Raw genomic sequence first — 19,712 nt, forward strand, 5'->3', positions numbered from 1 at the left:
ATGACAGAAAACACACCTAATGGAAGTGATCAGACTCTTAATTGAATCTGAAACCGTGTGCGAATGCCCAGCAAGTATAGACCAGGTAGGTGGATCTTTTGGATTGATGGCCAGCGAACGAGCAGTTTTGATCAATAAAGCTGAGCTCTCCAACATCGTCTTGGCAGAAATCAGAATTGGCTCCTGTGCTCGAGATCCCTGTGATCAAAAGAGCAGCAAGATACATGCACAAGGAACAGAATTAGAATCATCTTCAAAACGAGTGGCAAACGCTTGGACTCGCCTGCATTCTAACAAAGACATGTATTGAGGGAGGACTGAACGTAACACTGAACTATTCATCTCTTCCGCACTAACAGGAAATGCAGAACATTTGTAAGTCACCCTTGGAACTTGTCAATTTATTTTGCTCCTGAAGAACTGGTTCTATTTAGGGCATGCGTAGATCGTCAAGATCTGCACCATCATGTAATATTAGACGGGGAGAAGTCACTGCAGTAAATTCACTGTAGAAAGCAAAAAAATCTGGCTAATTTTCTGTTTGCTGTAATTAAGGAGACCGCTTTCAGATTAGCAAAGCGGATACATTCAAGTGAAAAGAGAAGCCCATGAGTCCTGCCAAATGGAGAACTGGTGGGTATAATTTAGCAGCATGATAACCAGTTGTAACCATTATGAGATATAGGCAAACATGCCTTCTCAGAGGATTAGTTGAATATGGCCTATAATATTGTAACTGGGTTACAATATTTGTACCTAATATCCTGATTGAATGCCAGCAAGCTAGAAACACCAACTACAACAGGACTGGAGGGGGCAGGCCCCAAGCCTACATTAAGTCCCACAACATGTGGATCCAGACAGACAATTACTGAATCCTCTGCTTCTGCTGTCTCCAGTTTGGGATGAGGACACTGAAAGCAGGAAACAGTTTGCAAATCAACTCTGAACACGTCTGCAATGCTATATAAGCTCTGTTACAATGGGATTTTACATAGTTTTGAACGAGCTTTAGTCTCCCAAAATGTGAAATGGTTTTGTTTTGTGAAACATAACTCCCCACAAAAAACTACTTCTTGTCAGCACAAATTCCCACCACTTGATCCAGACGCGGGACAACTGTCACGTAAGCCATTCAGTGCATCCTAAGTGATAATTTCATTTTAAATTGTAATGCTGGCTTTGAAACCTGGCAGATTTATGACTTCCCCAGATGGTGAGAAGTATCTGACACAACGTGCAAGTCATTAGTACCACATTACATGCTAGCAACAAGAGATAAAAGTTGTTATTCCAGCATCACAAGGCTTGTCATGCTTGTACCAAATTCAAGGTCAGTGATTAACTGAAAGAGAGCACTGCCTACAAGAGGTCCATACGAAGGAACTCATGGAATGCAGCCTGGCAGATGAGATCAGCCCTTCAGTGAGGGCAGAGGTTTCAACCAGGAATGAGCTTTTGTGGCAGGGTATCAGTTGTACACGGAAGGTGGGAAAAACTGTTTCACGTATCTGTGCTGTAAGCAACTCTCAAGGGAAAAGAAGGAATCTTGAACACAGGACTGGCCAAGTAAGAAAAATAAAGGATTATTCACTCCTTTGGTTGACAGTGTATCACTTGTTACTTTAAATCAGTGGTTCTCAAACTTTTGTACTGGAGACCCCTTTCACATAGCAAGCCTCTGAGTTTGACCCCCTCTTATAAATTAAAAACACTTAATATATTTAACACCATTAGAAATGCTGGATGCAAAGCGGGGCTTGGGTTGGCGGCTGACAGCTCACGACACGTCCCGTGTAATAACCGACCCCCCGTTTTAAATCCACATAAATTTTGTTCCTGATTTGGGATCATAAGCCCTGATCCTGCAATGAGTTCTGCTTGCCCACATGGAACTCAATGTAGGATCAAGTTCTTCAAAGGTCTTCCTGGTTACAAAAGTTTAACTCCACATTTTAACTTTGATAATAAAGCTAACTTGAGGGCAGGAGAGCACCTCACATGGTTACTTTGTGATACAAATAAAACTCTCTACCTACCTCCATGCTGATCTGGGCTGGTATACTGACAAACTCTGGATTGGAAGCAAATGCTGTCAGATTTTCCACAGCTTCAATCAAAGGTGCAGTCGCAATTCTACACTTATTGCGGTTATCTTCAGAGAAATCACCGTCCAGGGCCTGGCAAAGAACATGGCAATTAGTCTCTGGCATGCAAGAGCCCATTTGTAAAGGCTCAGCAGGGTCATATACTGAAGGAAGATGGTTTAATTCACTGTAACTTTCAAAACATTTATAACATTTGAGATTTGCAAAGAGATTTGAAACTTCCTCCAGACACAAGACTGATCTTAACACTTTAGAAAAAAGAAGTAAAATTTAACACAGTATGTTTCTTCACTTATTCATATGATTATTGACCCCAAGCCCAAAGCAGCTGTGCTGCTACGAAGAACAGGAAAAAAGCTTAAAATAATTGCACTCTGATGACTTCCCATAAATCATGTTTTAATACCTCAAGTCCACAGAGGTGGAAGTTGCTAACAAGTTGATCCTTTTCTTAGAAACTAAAACCTCTAAACCAGACATTCGTCTTCATAGCTGTTATTGACTCATTCTCACATAAGTGAACTCATCTCCTTCATAATCTCACAGGAAACAGCTCAACATGAAAGCAGCTTCAGTGGAAAATCATAACAAAATCAAGTCCTCTGAATATAGTTGTTTTACAAGAATTTTAGCAGCAGGCCATCTAATGGCTTACTGAAAGATTCAGATTCGTGATTCCGAGGTTTCTCACAAGCTTCATTCCTTCTCACAAGAAGAGAAACCGCTTCCTACCGGAACTCAGGGAGATATTTAGAAAAAAAATGGTTGACATTTAACAAAAGCTAAATATTATTTTTAGCTTGTATATTTCAACTCTGAAACAAGCTAGTCTCCCTCAATTTTGAGTGTTATTTCTGATACACAAGCGGAGTCCCTGAGAGGGTGTCACCAACCTCAAACCCTGGATTCCAGACAACTAATAGCGAGAATTGCAGAGGTCACCTGTTTCATATGCAGCAAGAACATTTAGGCCTGGTCTACACTTGAAACTTGTACCAGTATTACTATGCCACTTGGGGTATGATGTTTTACTGATATACAAGTACAAGCGCAAGTGTACATATGCCTATAATAAGCATAGCTGATATGCTCTAGGAATTATTTTGGGGGAAGTTCTGTGGCCTGCACTATACTGGATATCAAACCAAATGATCACAAAGGTCCTTTCTGGCCTTAAAAATCTATTAATCTAGTCTCTCCTCTTATTAAGGTTGCCCAACACTTCCCATTATAAGACCCTGATTTTAGTTGCTTATAACTTTGCCAAACTTTAACTGTTTGGGATGAAACTTTCCATCCATGTAGCTTTCATGTAAAAAATACCAAAAAACTAGGGAATTACACATACAAAACTACGTTAAAAGAACATTTTGTTAAGGTTAGGAAGGCAAGCACTCAAAGGTTAAGAGCTGCAAGGATAAAGGTTGCCTGTGCAACCTTAATTAGTCTCCCATGTGCTTATAACACCATGATACAGTCTTTAATTCCACAACCACGTACAATTTTTTCTAGTCTCTTGCCTGTGCACAGGATAGACCTGCTCTGAGGATCTATCACAGCTGTGTAGCAAAGGAAAATGTTGTCTGTAGGACCCCTGCTTTATTTGCTGGGTGTTGTGAAGATAAATTAATGTCATCTGACTGTGAAACACTCAGATATTACAGTGATGAGCACTGCAGAAAAGCCCCTGAACACATTAATAATCCTATCTTCAAAGCAGTGGTTTAATAATGTACAGTAAATAAGGCATCGGCCACACATTGAATGGGGAGGATAAAACAATATTGAACAGCTGCTCATTAAGTGAGCACCATTCATTCTATGTACTCAATGAGTCAGGAGTCCTGTGGAAAAAATGGTATGTGATCATGTAATTAAAGACTGTATCACAATGCATATGCACAAGGGGTCAAATTAAGGTTGCACAGATTGCATTTTGAGTGCTTGACTTTGCAACTGTAATAATCTTTTTAACAGTGTGTGTGTGTGTGTGTGTGTGTGTGTGTGTGTGTGTGTGTGTGTGTGTGTGTGTGTGTGTGTGTGTGTGTGTGTGTGTGTGTGTGTGTGTGTGTGTGTGTGTAATAGCAGTTTAGCTTATATCCCTTCCCATATGGGAACAGCTCTATGTTATAAAGCCCCTTTATGCCAGTAGAGCGATTCATAACTCTTTATACAGTTTCTTTATAACTGCATCCACACTAAGGAGGCTTGTGCCACTTTAACTATACCAGTACAGTTAAAGTGTTACAGCTTTCCAGGTTACACAAGGTGTGTCTGTACAGTACCTAGCATAATGGGGTTCTGGTCTATGATGGGAGCTCCTAATGAATGAGAATATTTTAAAAAGCGTACTGCAAAGAGAAAGAAGTTACTGTTAACCAGATCTTCTGTTTCAGCAGAGCAGAGGAGAAATGAAAGCATAATGAAAGAGAACATGTACCTTGATAGTTTTCACCAGGTTGGCGGTGCTGTTTGCGACCTCCTTAGCAGATTGCACAAAATGTCTCTTGGCAACGGGGTTGGCTGTCTTCGATGAAGCAATACGACAAGCGTTACACAAAGCAGAAGTATGCTTGGCCACTATTGTGGCAGCTGATAAAACCTGAAAAAACAGATGGCACAAAAGAGGTGAAGAACCAGGCAAAGGAACGAGGTAGTAATGACATTCTAATTCTGAACAAACAGCAATTCAAACCCTTTCTATGTTCACAAACTGAGTATTTCCCCTCACCAACCATCCATATGAAGCAAACAGATGGCTCCTAATGAAACTCAGAAAAGGTCTCATTACAATCCTCTGGAAAGAGTTACCTGTGATGGGCTACTTGCTGGATCCACCAGATTCTGACATGCCATCTGGATTGCCTGATTGGCCCTGGCAAACTGGATAGGATCGACAAGCCCCTGGTGACCAGCCTGACTGTTGGGATCTGAGATGCCAACCAGGTAAGCGGCCTAGAAAGGGAGCAAGATTAAATTAAAAGCAAATGTGAAGATTATGCTAAACCCATTCCAACTGTTTAATGAGCCAGCCAAATGTTTACTGACCAGGGTGATCAGGCTGTAGTTAGAAGTCATATAGCAAAGCTGCTATTAATAAATGCCTAGCAACAAGTCTGTAGGAGGATGTAAAAGCTGGCGTGTCTGTAATATGATTTGTGAAATCTCATTAGCCTGAACAAAACTACTCAGCAAAATCCAAAGGGTAAAGACACTTCATTATCCAATAAGCATCGAAGGAGAACTGATTTATCCCTAGGGTAGCCAGGTAAGAACTCTGATGCTGACTGTTCAAGGTAACTTTCATCCACCCAGAGCAGCCAGATTTTGAGGGGCCCAGTATTTTAGTCAGCTATGAATAGAAAACTAAAGACTACAGTTGCCCACACATCACCTTTTCACGCCTTGATGAAAAAACTATCCTCTTCAATGTACAATGAAGCATAAAGTTACACGTGTTAGTCACAGCACAAAAGAGATGCTTTGTTTCTAGAGCTGACTGTAGGGCCCATCCAGCTGCAGGCTACACCCCAGATAAGGACACATAATGGTCAGTGATAATCTCAGTTTTTATTTAAACAATGATTCTACATTTCTCACCACAGATATCAGGATTTATTTATATAGTCAAAGCTATATTTGGAGGTTTCTTTCTGATTTCCTTTACAGATAGGACTAACTGTGGGGCCCAGGAAGCCCACAGCCACAGATTAATTATATTTTTGTGTGTGGGGAGTGGAGGGGGAAGAGGACAGCAGAGCAATTTGCAGCTGCATAGGATGGTCCCTCAGAGTTGGCTCCTCCACTGAGAAGGCAATATAGCTTTTGGTCACCAGGGGGAGCAGCTCAATAACTTGGGACTCAGGCTGGTTTGAAGTATGCAATTTTGGCAGACTGATCCAACAACATTAATACACCTCTGAATGTTGCAACATTTTAAGCTTCTTAGATACTGAGAAAATATCCAGACAGTCGTAATGGGTCTAAAACATACATTTACCATAATCTCTTTTCCTTTGCTAAAAGAGAATGCGATTATGTATAGTTTGAAGACATGGGCTGATTATTAGAAATGACCCCCAGAACGCATTTTTTGTGATTAGCTTAAGGCACAAAGCTCAAGTTTCCCAGCTTCCAAGTAACTCAGGCTTGCCTGTGCTTCCTTCTACTAAATTAGTTCTGAGGGGGCAAGATCTTGGGGACTGTGCATAGAACTGGGAGGTACAAACACACAAATTCATGGCATGGCTCTGACACTTACTTCCTCTATAAACTTGGGAAACTCATTTAACCTCTCTGCCTCATTCTCCCTCCATACAAAACAGGCATAATATTGCTTCCCTCACCTCACAAGTGTGCTGTGATGCCGTATTACTTAATGTCTGTCCCACTCTTCCACGATGAAAAACACTGAACAATGCAAATATTTTGATTCTTTGGCCAACAGGAATGAAAGCTCAAATATTCACACACACAAGATACAGCAATACAGAAACAAACAGATTCATATTTGTTTTACAGGCTTCATGAACAAGTGGTTACCTGGGCTGCAGCCTCTGTGAGACCACAAAGAGCCTTGGAAGCAACTCCAACACATTCTCCAAAGACCAGCAAATCCCCAGTCTTGGCATTCTGGGAAATGCCTGCCATTGACTCTCCAAGGACCTTAACAATTGAAAATAGGGTAAATTATTCCCCCAATATACTTCACTCTACATGGCAGTGTTTTCCAAGCTTTCCTGGACTGCACACAGGAGCAGAAGCAACTACTCAGCACAGCCTCTTTGCCTGACCCAAAACACTTGCTGAAACTTAGTGGAAAAAGTACTTGCAGCTTGGCATACAGGAAACATCCCAACATCGGAATGCCTGTAAAATTTTAGTGTTTGTCCCACCGAAGCCTATCTTGCTTGGTTTTTTTTTAGCTTGCAATGTCTTTGGTATAGCAGCAAAGCAAACGAATTACATGTTCCAGTGCATTAGGCATCCTCCTTTTCTTTTAGATTATGAAGATTTTGGGATTATTCCAATGCATCACACACTGAAAAGGTCAAAATGAAGATGCACTAAAACTTTCAGGGGAGGATTTCCAGAGTGTGGTAAGATTTTCACTGTAAAATACTTTTGCGGTGATGTAGTGGTATCTTTTAACACTTACAGAATTGATTAACCGCTATGGAGTAGACACAGTGAAAAACTAATTTCAGTTTGAATCACAGTTGGAACAAAGGTTTATTCCAATAGGCAAAGCTACTCAATTAACACAAGCTTTTTTGGCGGGGCTGGTGGGGGGAAACGAAGTTTTAAAACTAAAAAAGTTGTTTCCCATAGATTATGATTTTTTTCTAGTTTAAACACAGGACATAAAATAGCTAAAATTAATCCACATTTTACAGTACTTGCTGGTATGCTGAAGTATTTGGATTGCTAGTGAGTTAGGTCTCAGACAATATCACAAGGCAATCACATGACACTAAATGCTATCAGCACAGTAGGTCTTCAGATGAACAAACAAGCCAAACAGCAGCACAAAGATTGCTCACAAGAGTCTCAAATGGAGTTTTACCAGAGAATTTCATAAAGTTAGAGCACAAGAATTTTTCCTAGAAGCAGACCACCTTTTTCCAATGTATTTTATTAGCATGCAAACCCCTCCATTGATTAGAAATTGTTTAACACATACACATGGAAGTAGAGTAACAGAATTACCTTGGAGTTTTCCATAACACCTTCAATACAATCAAAATATGAGAGGTCGCTTACAGGTTCATTGGGGTTATCCAGCATTCCCTTAACTGTCTGAAAGAAAGGAGAGCAGCTTCAGTTACTACAGTAGCTATAACACGGATCTGAGCCAGACAAATACACCACCACAATAATTAAACCAGCAGACACATCTGCACATCCTAGTTTCTTTATCTCCAGGGAAAGAAATATGATTCCCAGACACTGCAGTATGTAGATATTTTAGTAACTGACTATTTGTAAACTTTCCTTTGTGTTACCATATCACAAACTGGCAAACCCCCTTTCGAACTCAGAGCCTTCCTGGGAATAAAAACATTGATTCAAGAAGCTGCCACCTCTTGTTACCTGCTGTGTGGAGACACAAAGAGTCACCTGGCTAAATGTAAGTGCACCATCTGCTTGCATTTTTTTCCCCTGCCAACAGAACCTCCCAGCACCGTTCCCTCTGTCAAATGCTATTGGAAAATACTGATGTGACAAGTAGAATTAAGTAAGAGTTGCCCTTCTCCTGGGGTGAACCCAGACCTTGAGAGTACTGCACAGAGTTATCCAAGGGAGAAGCTACTTCATATATTGTAAACAGGAATCAATATATTTGGACAAAACTATTCTCACAACATAAAAATAAATATCCAAAGGGCAAGTCTCCTCTTTTGCTTAAATTGTTTTTTTCAAGCTGATTTTCATGCTTACAGTCAAGAACGGAAGCTGAATAACAGCCCGATGAGCTGTATAACACACTTTCCAACATGAGTGAAATCAGGAAGTATAGGAAGTTAGTAAGGGGCTACAGCTGAAAGATTTGCTGCATGATTTTCTTCAGCAAAGGAAATCTGAGCAAGAATTTAAATGTTAGATCTTTTATCAGAGCTTAACTTCTAACTCTAAAGCAATTTTCTGAAGTTGAGCCATGCTTTGTCTGCTGTCTTGTAACAGCCTAAAAGTTACGGTCAAGATCATTTCCTTTAAGCACTTTACTGTCAGTTATCTTACTGTATGAAAAAGGCAGCGTTAACAAGAGATCTCTTCCGCCAACAGTTCTGCTGTTGCTTCCTGCTCCCCTCTTTCTCTATCCCCTAGAGTACTTTAATACCCTGCTCCACCCCTCCGTAGCAATTTACTGAGTAGCAGTGAGCAAATCATGTTCTATCCACATATTCACTGCTCCAGAGACAGGAGCGGTACGACTCCCTGGACAGATGACAGGAAGGAGCGAAAAAACAGAACAGCAGATTGACAGTTAAAATGCAACTGCTGCTGCTAAAAACCCTCCCGTCTGTTCCTTATCCTGAAGTGCTAGGAGTGACTTGCCACATCCATCTGCCTAGGGAGAGTTAAACAAGGTCTCCATACTCCTGGGAAAGCACAAAGTCTGTGCAGCTTTGCTTGATCTGATCCACAGGGCAGGCCCCAGGGTATGTGGACACTATACTTAAGTCACTGATGAAACACTTGAGTTCTACTAACGCTATACTTCCCAGTTATTCTAGGGAGCCTCAGGAGGCAAGTAGGAGAAATTGGTGAATGAGGTAGGGAAAAAGGCAGATGATGGGGAAACACCCTTATAGCTTAACCATAATAAAAATGAAATGGGGAGCACCTATTGATGTTGATGGGCACTCCTATAAGCTTCTTATAGGTTTACCTAGGTCTGGCTTCAGACCCTGCTGCTGCCTCTGTTTCCCCTTCTGCCCAAGTTCATCTGGACTTCACACTGCAGGGGTTTTCCCACTAACAGTCTCCTTTTCAAGAGTCTGGATTATTAACCAAGTTCAAAACACCACGAATCTTCCACCCAGCCTTCCTCAGACAAAATTAGTCATTTCAGTAGGTAACCGGCATCAGCATCCACCTAGCTTTTCCCTTAGGCTCAAGTCTTTGCAGCACTTTATCAGAGCTTCCCCTTGCTTATAGCTCTCCCACCACGCCCACAGACCTTGGCAACTCTCCTCGCTGAGGAGTCCCTCCCAGCAGGCTCCTGCTCCTTACAGGTCTCTGGAGAGGTATCACCTGTCTTCTCAACATGGTTCCATTTTACATGGAAGAAGCTACAGGCAGTCAATCTCATTTCTAGTTTGACTTTTATATTAATATGGGCAAATCTCACAGAAATGGACAATTAACAGTAATGAACAAAGACAGGGATAGCAAGAGAGCAATCACTGTGCAAGCTTTCATCCAAAGCTCTGCTAATATTTGCTATTTGTGTCCAGGGACTCTGATCAGAGCTTGCCAGTCACATCAACCTGGGTGCTAGCAGTTCTGAGACCTCATTTGTTCACTCAGTGCTTAATTCCTTTCTGCTCTACTATCGCTTTTTCTTCCAGTTAAATCCCATCTCTCGCCACTCCTCCTTTGGGATCAAAGAATCAAGGAAGAGCTGTGTAATCAGCCTATAAGTTTTTCCATTGACGTTCTTCTTGGTCTGTGTTATTAAAAATATCACTCTTCACTGATATTTCCATACACTGGTCATGCAGTAAATCAAGGAGAAAAGTTGACTTTAAGCACAACTGTACTGTACACAGGTGATTTGAAATTTAAAAGCAAAAGAAAAAAGTGTTTTGTTTAGTGGTAAAAATGCCAGGGCAACGTCCTTGGACTTTTACTGCTGAGAGTTCTTACAAATATTCACTGAAACTGTTACTGTTATTAAAAGTGTGACAGCTCCATATCTCCACTCCCACACCTACTATAACACACTTAGCACTGGTTGCATTTCAGCTTGAATTCATCATCGTGACATCCTTCTCCCTCCCTCCCCGCTCTTCCCCCAACAAAAATCAAAGCATTTTGATGCTTGTTGCCAACCCAAAATACACAAAATCATTGGTTTTGAGATTTCCCAATAACTCTGTTAATATGCCTTTTCTAAATAATATAATTAATAAAGAGAAGAAACAAAGCACAGCACCGTAACATTTCTGATTTAGAGACTCATTCTCTTTGCCCCACTGAACAAGGCACATCCACAGATGAAAACTGAGGATCTCTCCTGGCAGCAGCTCTGAACTGTGGCAAAGTCACACGCTGTAGCTTGAAACAATTTCTACAAGTACACTGTAACAAACTGAGAGCCAAATGAGACTACACTCTGTTGTACCCACTTTTATTAGGGCCAAATTTGGTTTTGAGTGTTAGTACTACCCCACTCCTTTCCTTACGAGATCCTAAACCATTTGGCTTTAGGGATCATGACCTCTTCTACAATCATTTAAGAAGCCCTTGCTTCTAACAGAACTGGCATCTAAGACATCTAACTAATTTATTTGTTCCTTTTAGCCTGAAGAAGGAATGATGGAAAAAATGTAGGCATAAAGTGAAAGCCTCAGCATGGTAAGGCAGTAATCAGCATTACAAACACAGCCAGAAAGCCACATCACACTGCTGATCACATCAGCTCTGCACAAGAAGAGCCAATGTCATGCTGAGGGAATTCTTAAAGAACCAAGAAGAAACACTTCCCACGGCCCTTTCATTTTTTGTCTTGAATCATGACAAAAATAGCATGTGCATGTGTAGGAACAATGTAATATGCAGTGTGGTTTCAGCCTTGTTGGTCTCAGGATATTAGAGAGACCAGGTGGGTGAAGTAATATCTTTTATTGGACTGTGATGACTAAGTCAACAAGGCCAACTGACAACTCTCCTAGACCACCTACTATACAGAACTCAAAGATCCCCCCACTCCAAACCACAACTTAACTACGAACTTAAAGACATCATCAAATCCTTTCCCAAACAACTCCAAGAGAAACTCTACAAACTCATCCCCCACAAACCCACCCCAGGGACCTTCCACATGTGTCCCAAGATACACAAAGAAGAAAACCCTGGCAGACCAATCATATCTGCCCATGGCACTTTTACTCAAGGAATATTGGGATTCATAGAAACCATCCTCAAACCATTCACCACACAAAGGGCCAGCTTCCTTCCGCACACACCTGATTTCTTCCACAAACTCCACAATATTAACATCCTCCCTCAGAACTACACACACTGTGTCACCCTGACTACACTGACAAAAGCCCTACACCTTTTGTGCATGTGGAGTTATTATGTCAGTGTAGTAGGGCACTTACATCAGCGGGAGCAAGGACGTAGTGTAGACACTGACATACTTAGGTTGACATAAACTGCCTAAGTAACTTAACACCAATTTAGCTTAGCTTCACACACTATTGCCTAGCATTTTGGAGCAGGTGCTGATTGGTTTGATATTAACGTAGGCACCTGGCCTTTCAACAAGAGCAAACTAACTATCCACTACAATTTACAGAGGTATTGTCAAAACACTCATGTAGCAGAACGCAATAGAGTGTGTGTACTAGACCACGCAATGTTGAAAGACATTCAGCTAGACTGAGATAAAGAAAACATGAGGAATTAGAAGTCTAGAGGAATATAAAAATCATGGAGTAATTCATGATCTACTTTTCTTAGATGTGACTTTCAGAATCATCGATTTCCAATTACACAGAGCCACAGCAGAAAAACTAAGATGTCACAGCTTCCTTCAGGGTACTATCAGCCATCTCAGTGAAAGACTTCTTAGCGTAAACCCTTCTCCCCATGTCCTCTGAAAGTGACTCTTGTGTGTGCACCCTCCAAACTGCTGCAGTGGAGACTGGTATCTTTATAGTCCTATATACGGCTGCTCTGTCATGTGGGGTAAAATGTAAACTCCCTTTCGCCAACTCAGTAGAAGTTGTGCTAAGTTTGTCTCCACTAGAAAGCTCTTTGCATATCTCATATACAATTAGAGAGAAAAAAATTCTGCCACAGATATCAAGTGGGGGAGACTATGACACAGCGGCTACTCAGACAGGGAAACGAAAATGTAAACCCTGACCGACATCTTCACCATAGGAAGGTTCACCCCATGAGACCACAAGCTTGAGCATACCTCCAGTTCTCTGAGAGCATTGTCACACTCCTTCTGCCCAGGAGCCTGTTGGGTACACAGAGTGATGAGCTGGTTAATACTCTCCGTCACTGCTCTAAGGAGGGGGAAAAAAGAAAAAAAAAAAAAGGGTTTTGAAAACTGACCAACTTCCATTATTTCCAATTTTGTCTTATTCATCCATACACTATGAAAAGCCGTTTCAAGCCCAAAATGTTCTTCCACTTCTCTCACTGCTGGTACTTTCGGAGTGAGTGAGCAATATCATATTTGGTAGGGAGAACACAATACTAACCCCTGCTGAGAAAAACATAGTGAAAGAGGCTCCAAGTGAAACTGATCAACAGTAATCCTCACCTCAAACATAACCCCCTGTTCAAATCATTTGTCACTTAGCACATAAGCTACAGGTGGGATCTTCCTGTCATGATGGCAAGTTTCTAGGACATTTGCACAGTTTTGGTTCATAAAGGAAATCTGATGCATAATAAATGTACATTATTTGACAGTTTATTTTATTCTGGATCTAATGTTATGGTGCAATTTCAAAATTAAGCCTGGCCACACAACCACTATGCTTGGAAATGTCAGGAAACAGCAGCACCTAAAACCCACTTCCTAGCAAGCCAGGCTGTAGCACTGTTGTGCTCAGAGTACAATAAAAATTATTAAACAAACAACCACCCAACATCTCTCCCCGAATAAAAAACAGAACGGTAGCAACTGTGTTGCCCAGAAACCCCATGGGGAAGTTGATGGCATGGGCCCTCAACCTGACTACCACTCTGTATAACCAAATGAGGGTGGAACTAAATTTTTCAACCATTTCAAATACTACACAAGCCCTGGTTTAGACAGAGTGTACTTTAGAGGATGTTGTGTTTGGTAGCTTGTTGATCAGACTCTCAGCATTATAGACACTAACAAAAAATGTGTGTTTTGAAAACCATCTTTTTTATTCAAGATCAAGAATGTTGCTAACAGTACCTGATCACGCAGACTACATCAGATGCAATTAAAAGTATTTTAAATCATATGAACCTATCCTACATCTCACTGGTAAGCACTGCCTCGTGCCTTCAAAGTTAATCTTCTGTGGAATATGAAAATTCAGCTGAAAAGATTCTGCAGATACAGGGGCAGTGGGTGGGGAGAGTGGGAGGGTCTAAGACAGAAGCAGAATGAAAAATATGTCAGCAAATGCCATGGTTTGTTCCATGCTATTTTTTTTTTCAACTTGAATATTCATTTAACACAGTTTTTGTGTGTGAGACAGAGATATGTACGCGTCTCTCCATTGCTTTCTTCTGGCACTCAGATATGACATATGTGCACAACTAACAAAACTGTAGAGGAAAACTAGCAGAGACAGACTAAAGAATGGCTTTGTGAATATCACAGAGAGAGAGAGAGAGAGAGAGAGAGAGAGAGAGCGAGAGAGAGCGCGAGTGCGAGCGCGAGAGAGAGGTTAGTACAATTGTAAGCTAAGGAATTTTATGTTTTAGAGCAATCCCGAATCTGACAGTCATGCGTATTTTGCATTTTTCCAGTTTTGTTTTGTCTTGAGTTTGACGCTCAGTATAGAAACTAGTGAAGGTGTCATCAGCCCTTGACCAGATTTCACAACGTGGCCCACACCATTCAGAGGAGCAACCCTTTGTTTTGTACAGTAGCTATACACAGCAAAGATTTCTACAATATTGGTGATGCTTAACACTATGTGGAAAAATACAATGGCTGCCATTTGACGATCTGCTGCAACACAAGTGACATATGTGTACAAAGTTTTCTTTAATGAGGATTTCTTAAATTCAGTGCTCAGAGATGGGTAGCAGTAACTTAATTTAATACTGAGGACCACGTTGTCATAGACAGTGCGACATGTACAATGCTGCACTCTTAGCCAAAATCGTACAACAGCCCAGTGGAAACTGCAGCAATTGCTTAAATGGATAATGAGGGGAAATTGTTTTAAAGCAGCTTAGCAATTCTGGTCCAAGGAGGAGATCCTGGACCACCTTATGAGCCCGGTTTTCCTGTGCCACCCGCAGTACACAGATCACCAGTTGAGAACCAATGATTGGCATTGCACCATGAGTATTGTCAGTCTGGTGAGCAAAGCATAGCACGAAGTACTGTACGCATATTAGCACTGCAGAACAGGTCCAATCCGACAATTGGAATTGCTGATCGTTCTCACCCCCTTCTTATTACACCCGGGCTGCATGTCAAAAGTGGCAGTCTATGGAACTTGGGCACTGTGACGAAAGCACCAGCTAATGCATCACATTCATCTCGAGGCTGAGCAATTTTCATCTATGACCTACAAAAATAGCTCTTGGGCTTGGACTCTGTTCGTCTATGGACACTTTTTCACTTGTTTCCCAATACATTCTTTTCTGGTGTGAATGGAACATGATACTCACAAATGGAGTCCAAGCTTCACCTTGGAAATCACTTTTATTTTATGTCTAGGTTTCAAAATGCCAGTTTCTTCCCAATCCCTTAATATTCCCCTTCTGAAGACTAGTTTAATCTCCCCACCCCCCACTTTCAGCAATCCAAAGTGTAAATAACTTATCCAGGTCTGGAAATTTTTCAAATGACTTAAAAAACAAAACAAAAAAAGCCCCATGAAAATGATTTAAGAAAGTGAAAGACAGCCAGCTGTACAACTACTAATACTTGTGTTCTCTGATCAAAACATGAATGGTAAGGAGAGGGCAGAGATTTCACTTTGAACAGACTATACAGTCTATTAAATTCTTGATTTCTGTAATGCATTATGCAGAGTTCCTGTGCAACTTAAATTCAGGGAACCAAACTCCTATGTAATGGCATGAAGATAAATGCAGAGATACCAGCGGCAGTGAAAAGGATTTACATTCCACATAGTTTTTACAGAATTCTTCTCATTATGCTGTGAGTAGCAACAAAGTCACCAACTTCTGCTCGATGAAATTACAGTGCCAGGTATTTTCCCCTCCTCTTGATTTCCTTGTAGGCAAGGGTTATAGAATAGTGCTCTCCCACTGACCACGTAGAGACATCCAGGGTAAGTTAAGTCACCTAATTGTATTGTGTGTACTTCATTTGATAAAAGCAACTTGGGAAAAGAAGATAACATGGTGAGAGCACCCGGTAGTGGTACTGCAGCAGACCATTAACCAGATTTTTGGGCAGCTCTGACAGCAGGCTTGCAAAAGGTCTATACATTCCATCTCCTTGACTGGGGAGTGGGAGTGGACATTTAAAAGACAGGATCAACTGCAATGCCCAAATGAGATGAAAACTGCAAAAATAAAAACCTGGTGCTTAGCCAAAAAATAAAAGCAAGATCTCTCCCTAAACCCACTGAGCCATTTATAACCACAACATATGCAAGGACATTGCTTAGTAAGAGTTGTCTTTGAAAGCCTTGCCAGCAGCAGGCATATAGCAACATCCTCAGCATCTGCATGTGTGAGAGCAGGGAAGGAGGTAGACAGGGCGGACAAAGAACAAGCATTAGAAATAGTCTTCTTAAAAAAACAGACCAGATCTTCATCTGCTGTAAGTCAGCGTGGCTCTGAGTTCAATAGAGCTATACTGATTTATACGAATCCAGTGTAAGCAAGCTTCCTCTGATTTCAGTTTCACTTAAGCGGCAGCATGGAACATTCTATATGGTTAACCAAGAGTACCAGAAGGATAAGCTAACAAATAATACATATGGCAAAGGAAAACAGTTAAACACCATTTTAGGAAAACGAAAGCAGGTGATATGCCTGTACCTTGCAGCTGCAGCTAGGAGGTTCTTGGCATTGGGAGCTCCAGGATCAACTGAGAGAGACTTGGCAGCCAACAGTAGCTTGCTGGAAGCCATAGAGATGTTCTTGAGGTTCCCTATTACTTGAATCTGGTCCTCTTTAGTCTGGAAAACCACAGCAGCATAACATTACACACACAGTTTGCATCAGCCAGAGAGACAGGTAAAACTTTAAGCAATACATTTTGGAATTCAATTGAATTATCCATCTAAAACCAATGACATGCATGGGACGACATTCCAGATAGGGCCACTAAGCATCGCCTCTGCTTGCCCAGATCGGTGCCTCTAGCTCCTTTCATACAGCAGAAAAAGAAACCCGTATACAAGAAGCTTGATTTCCAACAGTAAGAGCATTCACAGAGAAGTGGAAGGAAATTTAACTACTTGCTGAACAATGCTTTTGTTGTCAAGTCTCTTGTATGTCTCTGCCTGGCACAACTGACCCACATTGTTCAGGCAATGGGTACCGACTATATTCCAGCACCTTCTGTGTCATTTACAAGCACTCTTACTTACACCTTTACTGGATTAATGGCTTAAGCAAACAGAAATTTTGCAAAGAGACCTTCACAAACATTTAATTGTAAGGGTGCTCTATATGAAGAAGCAACAGTTTCTGGAAAACTAAATCTACCATGTAGCTTCATTTGATAAGCAGTTTGAATTTGACATCACATGACATCACTTTCAGGGAATGACGAAGAAATAATTTTACACACGTGAAGTTAGAAAATAGAGGATAACAGTATGCGACAAACAGCAGTGGTTAGATTTCTTGTTAACGATTTATGCAATAAAATTAGCCTTTCCGTGTTAGAAATATTTGCAAACTGGTTGTATTTTACTTGGTTTATGTGAACCGGGTTTGAGTCTATATACGTGAACTGCTTTCACAGGTCACCAAGTCATATGATACTGTTTCTGTTCTGACTGAATGACTATTTACAGACAGAAAGTATCCTTTTTTGTTCATACATTAGATGAAAACAATCAGTTATTCATGGATATTGTGTGATCGAGACAAACCTTTCTAAAGGGCCACAAGATCATTGCTGGTAGAAAATCTCTTGCAAATAGGCATTTGCACTAAAATTTACATTTTTAACTTCAGTGAACAGCCTTGTGACTAAAGGCCTCTCACACTAGCGTTTGTGAGTAAGTGATTAAGAGCTGACCAGCATCAGCATGGCACAAATTGATGGATTTTCTTTGCAAGACTATTCAGGGCTGCTTTTTGCTATATTAGCCCAGCTCTAGCCACAGAGCATTAGGTTTAAGGGACACTAGGTCAGCACAAGACCTGAAGTGTGACTTTAATAAATATAGTGATGTTGAAGAGCACAGATTTATAGCCCTGGAGCCTGCAAATCAACCAGGTAGCTGCAGAATAGGTAAAAACCAAGGTGGTAGCGGGGCAAGTTGACTCATTCTACACCCCACTCATTCTATACCCTACTAAATTTATTAAAGTCGCACTTTGGGTATTGTGCAGACCTAGTGTCCCTTAAACTATATTTTTGGTCTGGAGGAACAGGGGTGAAAGAATTCCTTTGTTTCCATGTCCATTCAGTCCCTGGGCTTCCACCTTGCAAAACTCCACAATGCTGTCACACACATTGCACTTTACCAACCTTCTCCACAGGCTGGCTCCAGTCTTCAGCAGATCCATGGATGTGATGTAAAGTGTACGCTCTGGTGTCACATTGAATGGGAGATGCCAAATTCAGATTATAGAGGATTTACTGTGTGCTGAGTCCCCTTCATACTCCGATTCTTTGGGGCATTGGGCACTCAACCCCTAGAGCTGCTTAAGTTTAACTATCTTAAACTCCTATTACACTCCTGGGTAATTACACCACAATAGAAAGTGGTCCTTTACAAAGCTACTGACCATTAGAAAAGGCAATGGATTACTCTATCTTCAGCTATACAGATCACAAATCAATTACCACAAGGCTCACACTACATGGATGAGCATGAAATCATAGTTTCAACAAGCACCAGGAACAGATACACCCATCTATCTTGCACAATATGCAAACCCCACCATGCTCTTGTCACTTCTGAATGACATCTGACTCTTCTGTAACATCCTCTGCCTCCATATATGTTTAGACTATACACTTTAACATCCCTACATGCCCAGGGTAATACAGCTACCCACTACAGACACCAAAACTCACTTGTGCTTGACCAGCCATTTCAATACCAGCATCAAGGAACTCATCGAAGTCATCACTGAACTTTCCGGAAGCTGCAGCCAACTCTCCGCTTTGGCCTCGGGTAGCATGAACCACTTCCCCTGCCGATTGGTTCAGGTCAGCTGCAGCCTGGTTTAGTTCACTCTGGGCTTCTTGGAAAGATTTAGAACTTGGAGGCAGCTTCAAGAGAAGAAGAGATGTGTCTTAGTGACCACAGAGACCAGTCATTCAGACTAGACCTTAATTGTGCAGTTCAACACAATTCAAAACGTTAAAGTAACGGAAGTGTGACTTTGAACCTGACAATAATACTCTGCATAGATTCCATGGCCAAAAGGGACCACTGTGATCATCCAGTTTGACATCCAGTACCTGGATTGTTAGGATTTCTTTTATTTCAGAGATAGGCCCGAACCATAATCCTGTGTAACAACCATTCTGCTGGCTGGGCTGACTGCAGGTACTAAACTCTAAACGTCTTGCTCCAAAGTGCAGGACTCTACCAGTTGAGCTCAAAATAGGCAGTCCATTAGCCAGGAGGAAAAGCAGCTATCTTCAGGCTCAGTCACAGAAGGGAACAGACCCTCGGTCAGTGTTACTCCCAGATCCAGCAGCCCCTAAAACTTCAGGATTGTTCAATATTGTTCTGATTTTGGGGGGATCAAATCCATTTCTGCTTTAGATATTGGCGGGTTAGGGTCAAGTAATTGATCCCCATCTCAGAGGCAACATGGAAATACTCTGATTTGTCCTTTCATTCTAAAATACTAGCAGCTGTAAACTAGGCGCAAACTTTGGAGGCTCCAGTATTCCAAGGCATTATCCACTCCCCAAAATAAGCTTCACAGAATGGATTTACAGTAACTGTACTGAAGAAGAGCTCTTTGGAAGCTCAGAAGCTTCTCTCTTTCACCAACAGAAGTTGGTCAAATAAAAGA

At 41.3% G+C, this 19,712-nt stretch overlaps 1 protein-coding gene across 3 annotated transcripts in view; it reads right to left on the reverse strand.

Annotated features, from left to right (window-relative positions):
* Positions 1-19,712, reverse strand: part of TLN2 (talin 2) — a 342,088-nt gene that overhangs the window by 85,839 nt on the left and 236,537 nt on the right. For all 3 annotated transcript variants that reach the window (XM_037910906.2, XM_043523668.1, XM_043523669.1), the window contains 9 exons: positions 18,757-18,954; positions 16,536-16,675; positions 12,766-12,859; positions 7,818-7,907; positions 6,651-6,773; positions 4,920-5,063; positions 4,549-4,710; positions 2,040-2,180; positions 17-198 (listed from right to left, as the gene is read on the reverse strand). In XM_037910906.2, the coding sequence (XP_037766834.1) occupies positions 17-198; positions 2,040-2,180; positions 4,549-4,710; positions 4,920-5,063; positions 6,651-6,773; positions 7,818-7,907; positions 12,766-12,859; positions 16,536-16,675; positions 18,757-18,954 (1,274 nt within the window). The remainder of the gene's footprint in view (positions 1-16; positions 199-2,039; positions 2,181-4,548; positions 4,711-4,919; positions 5,064-6,650; positions 6,774-7,817; positions 7,908-12,765; positions 12,860-16,535; positions 16,676-18,756; positions 18,955-19,712) is intronic.

The sequence above is a fragment of the Chelonia mydas genome, chromosome 10 (genome assembly GCF_015237465.2).
Source record: "Chelonia mydas isolate rCheMyd1 chromosome 10, rCheMyd1.pri.v2, whole genome shotgun sequence".
Lineage (NCBI taxonomy): Eukaryota > Metazoa > Chordata > Testudines > Cheloniidae > Chelonia > Chelonia mydas.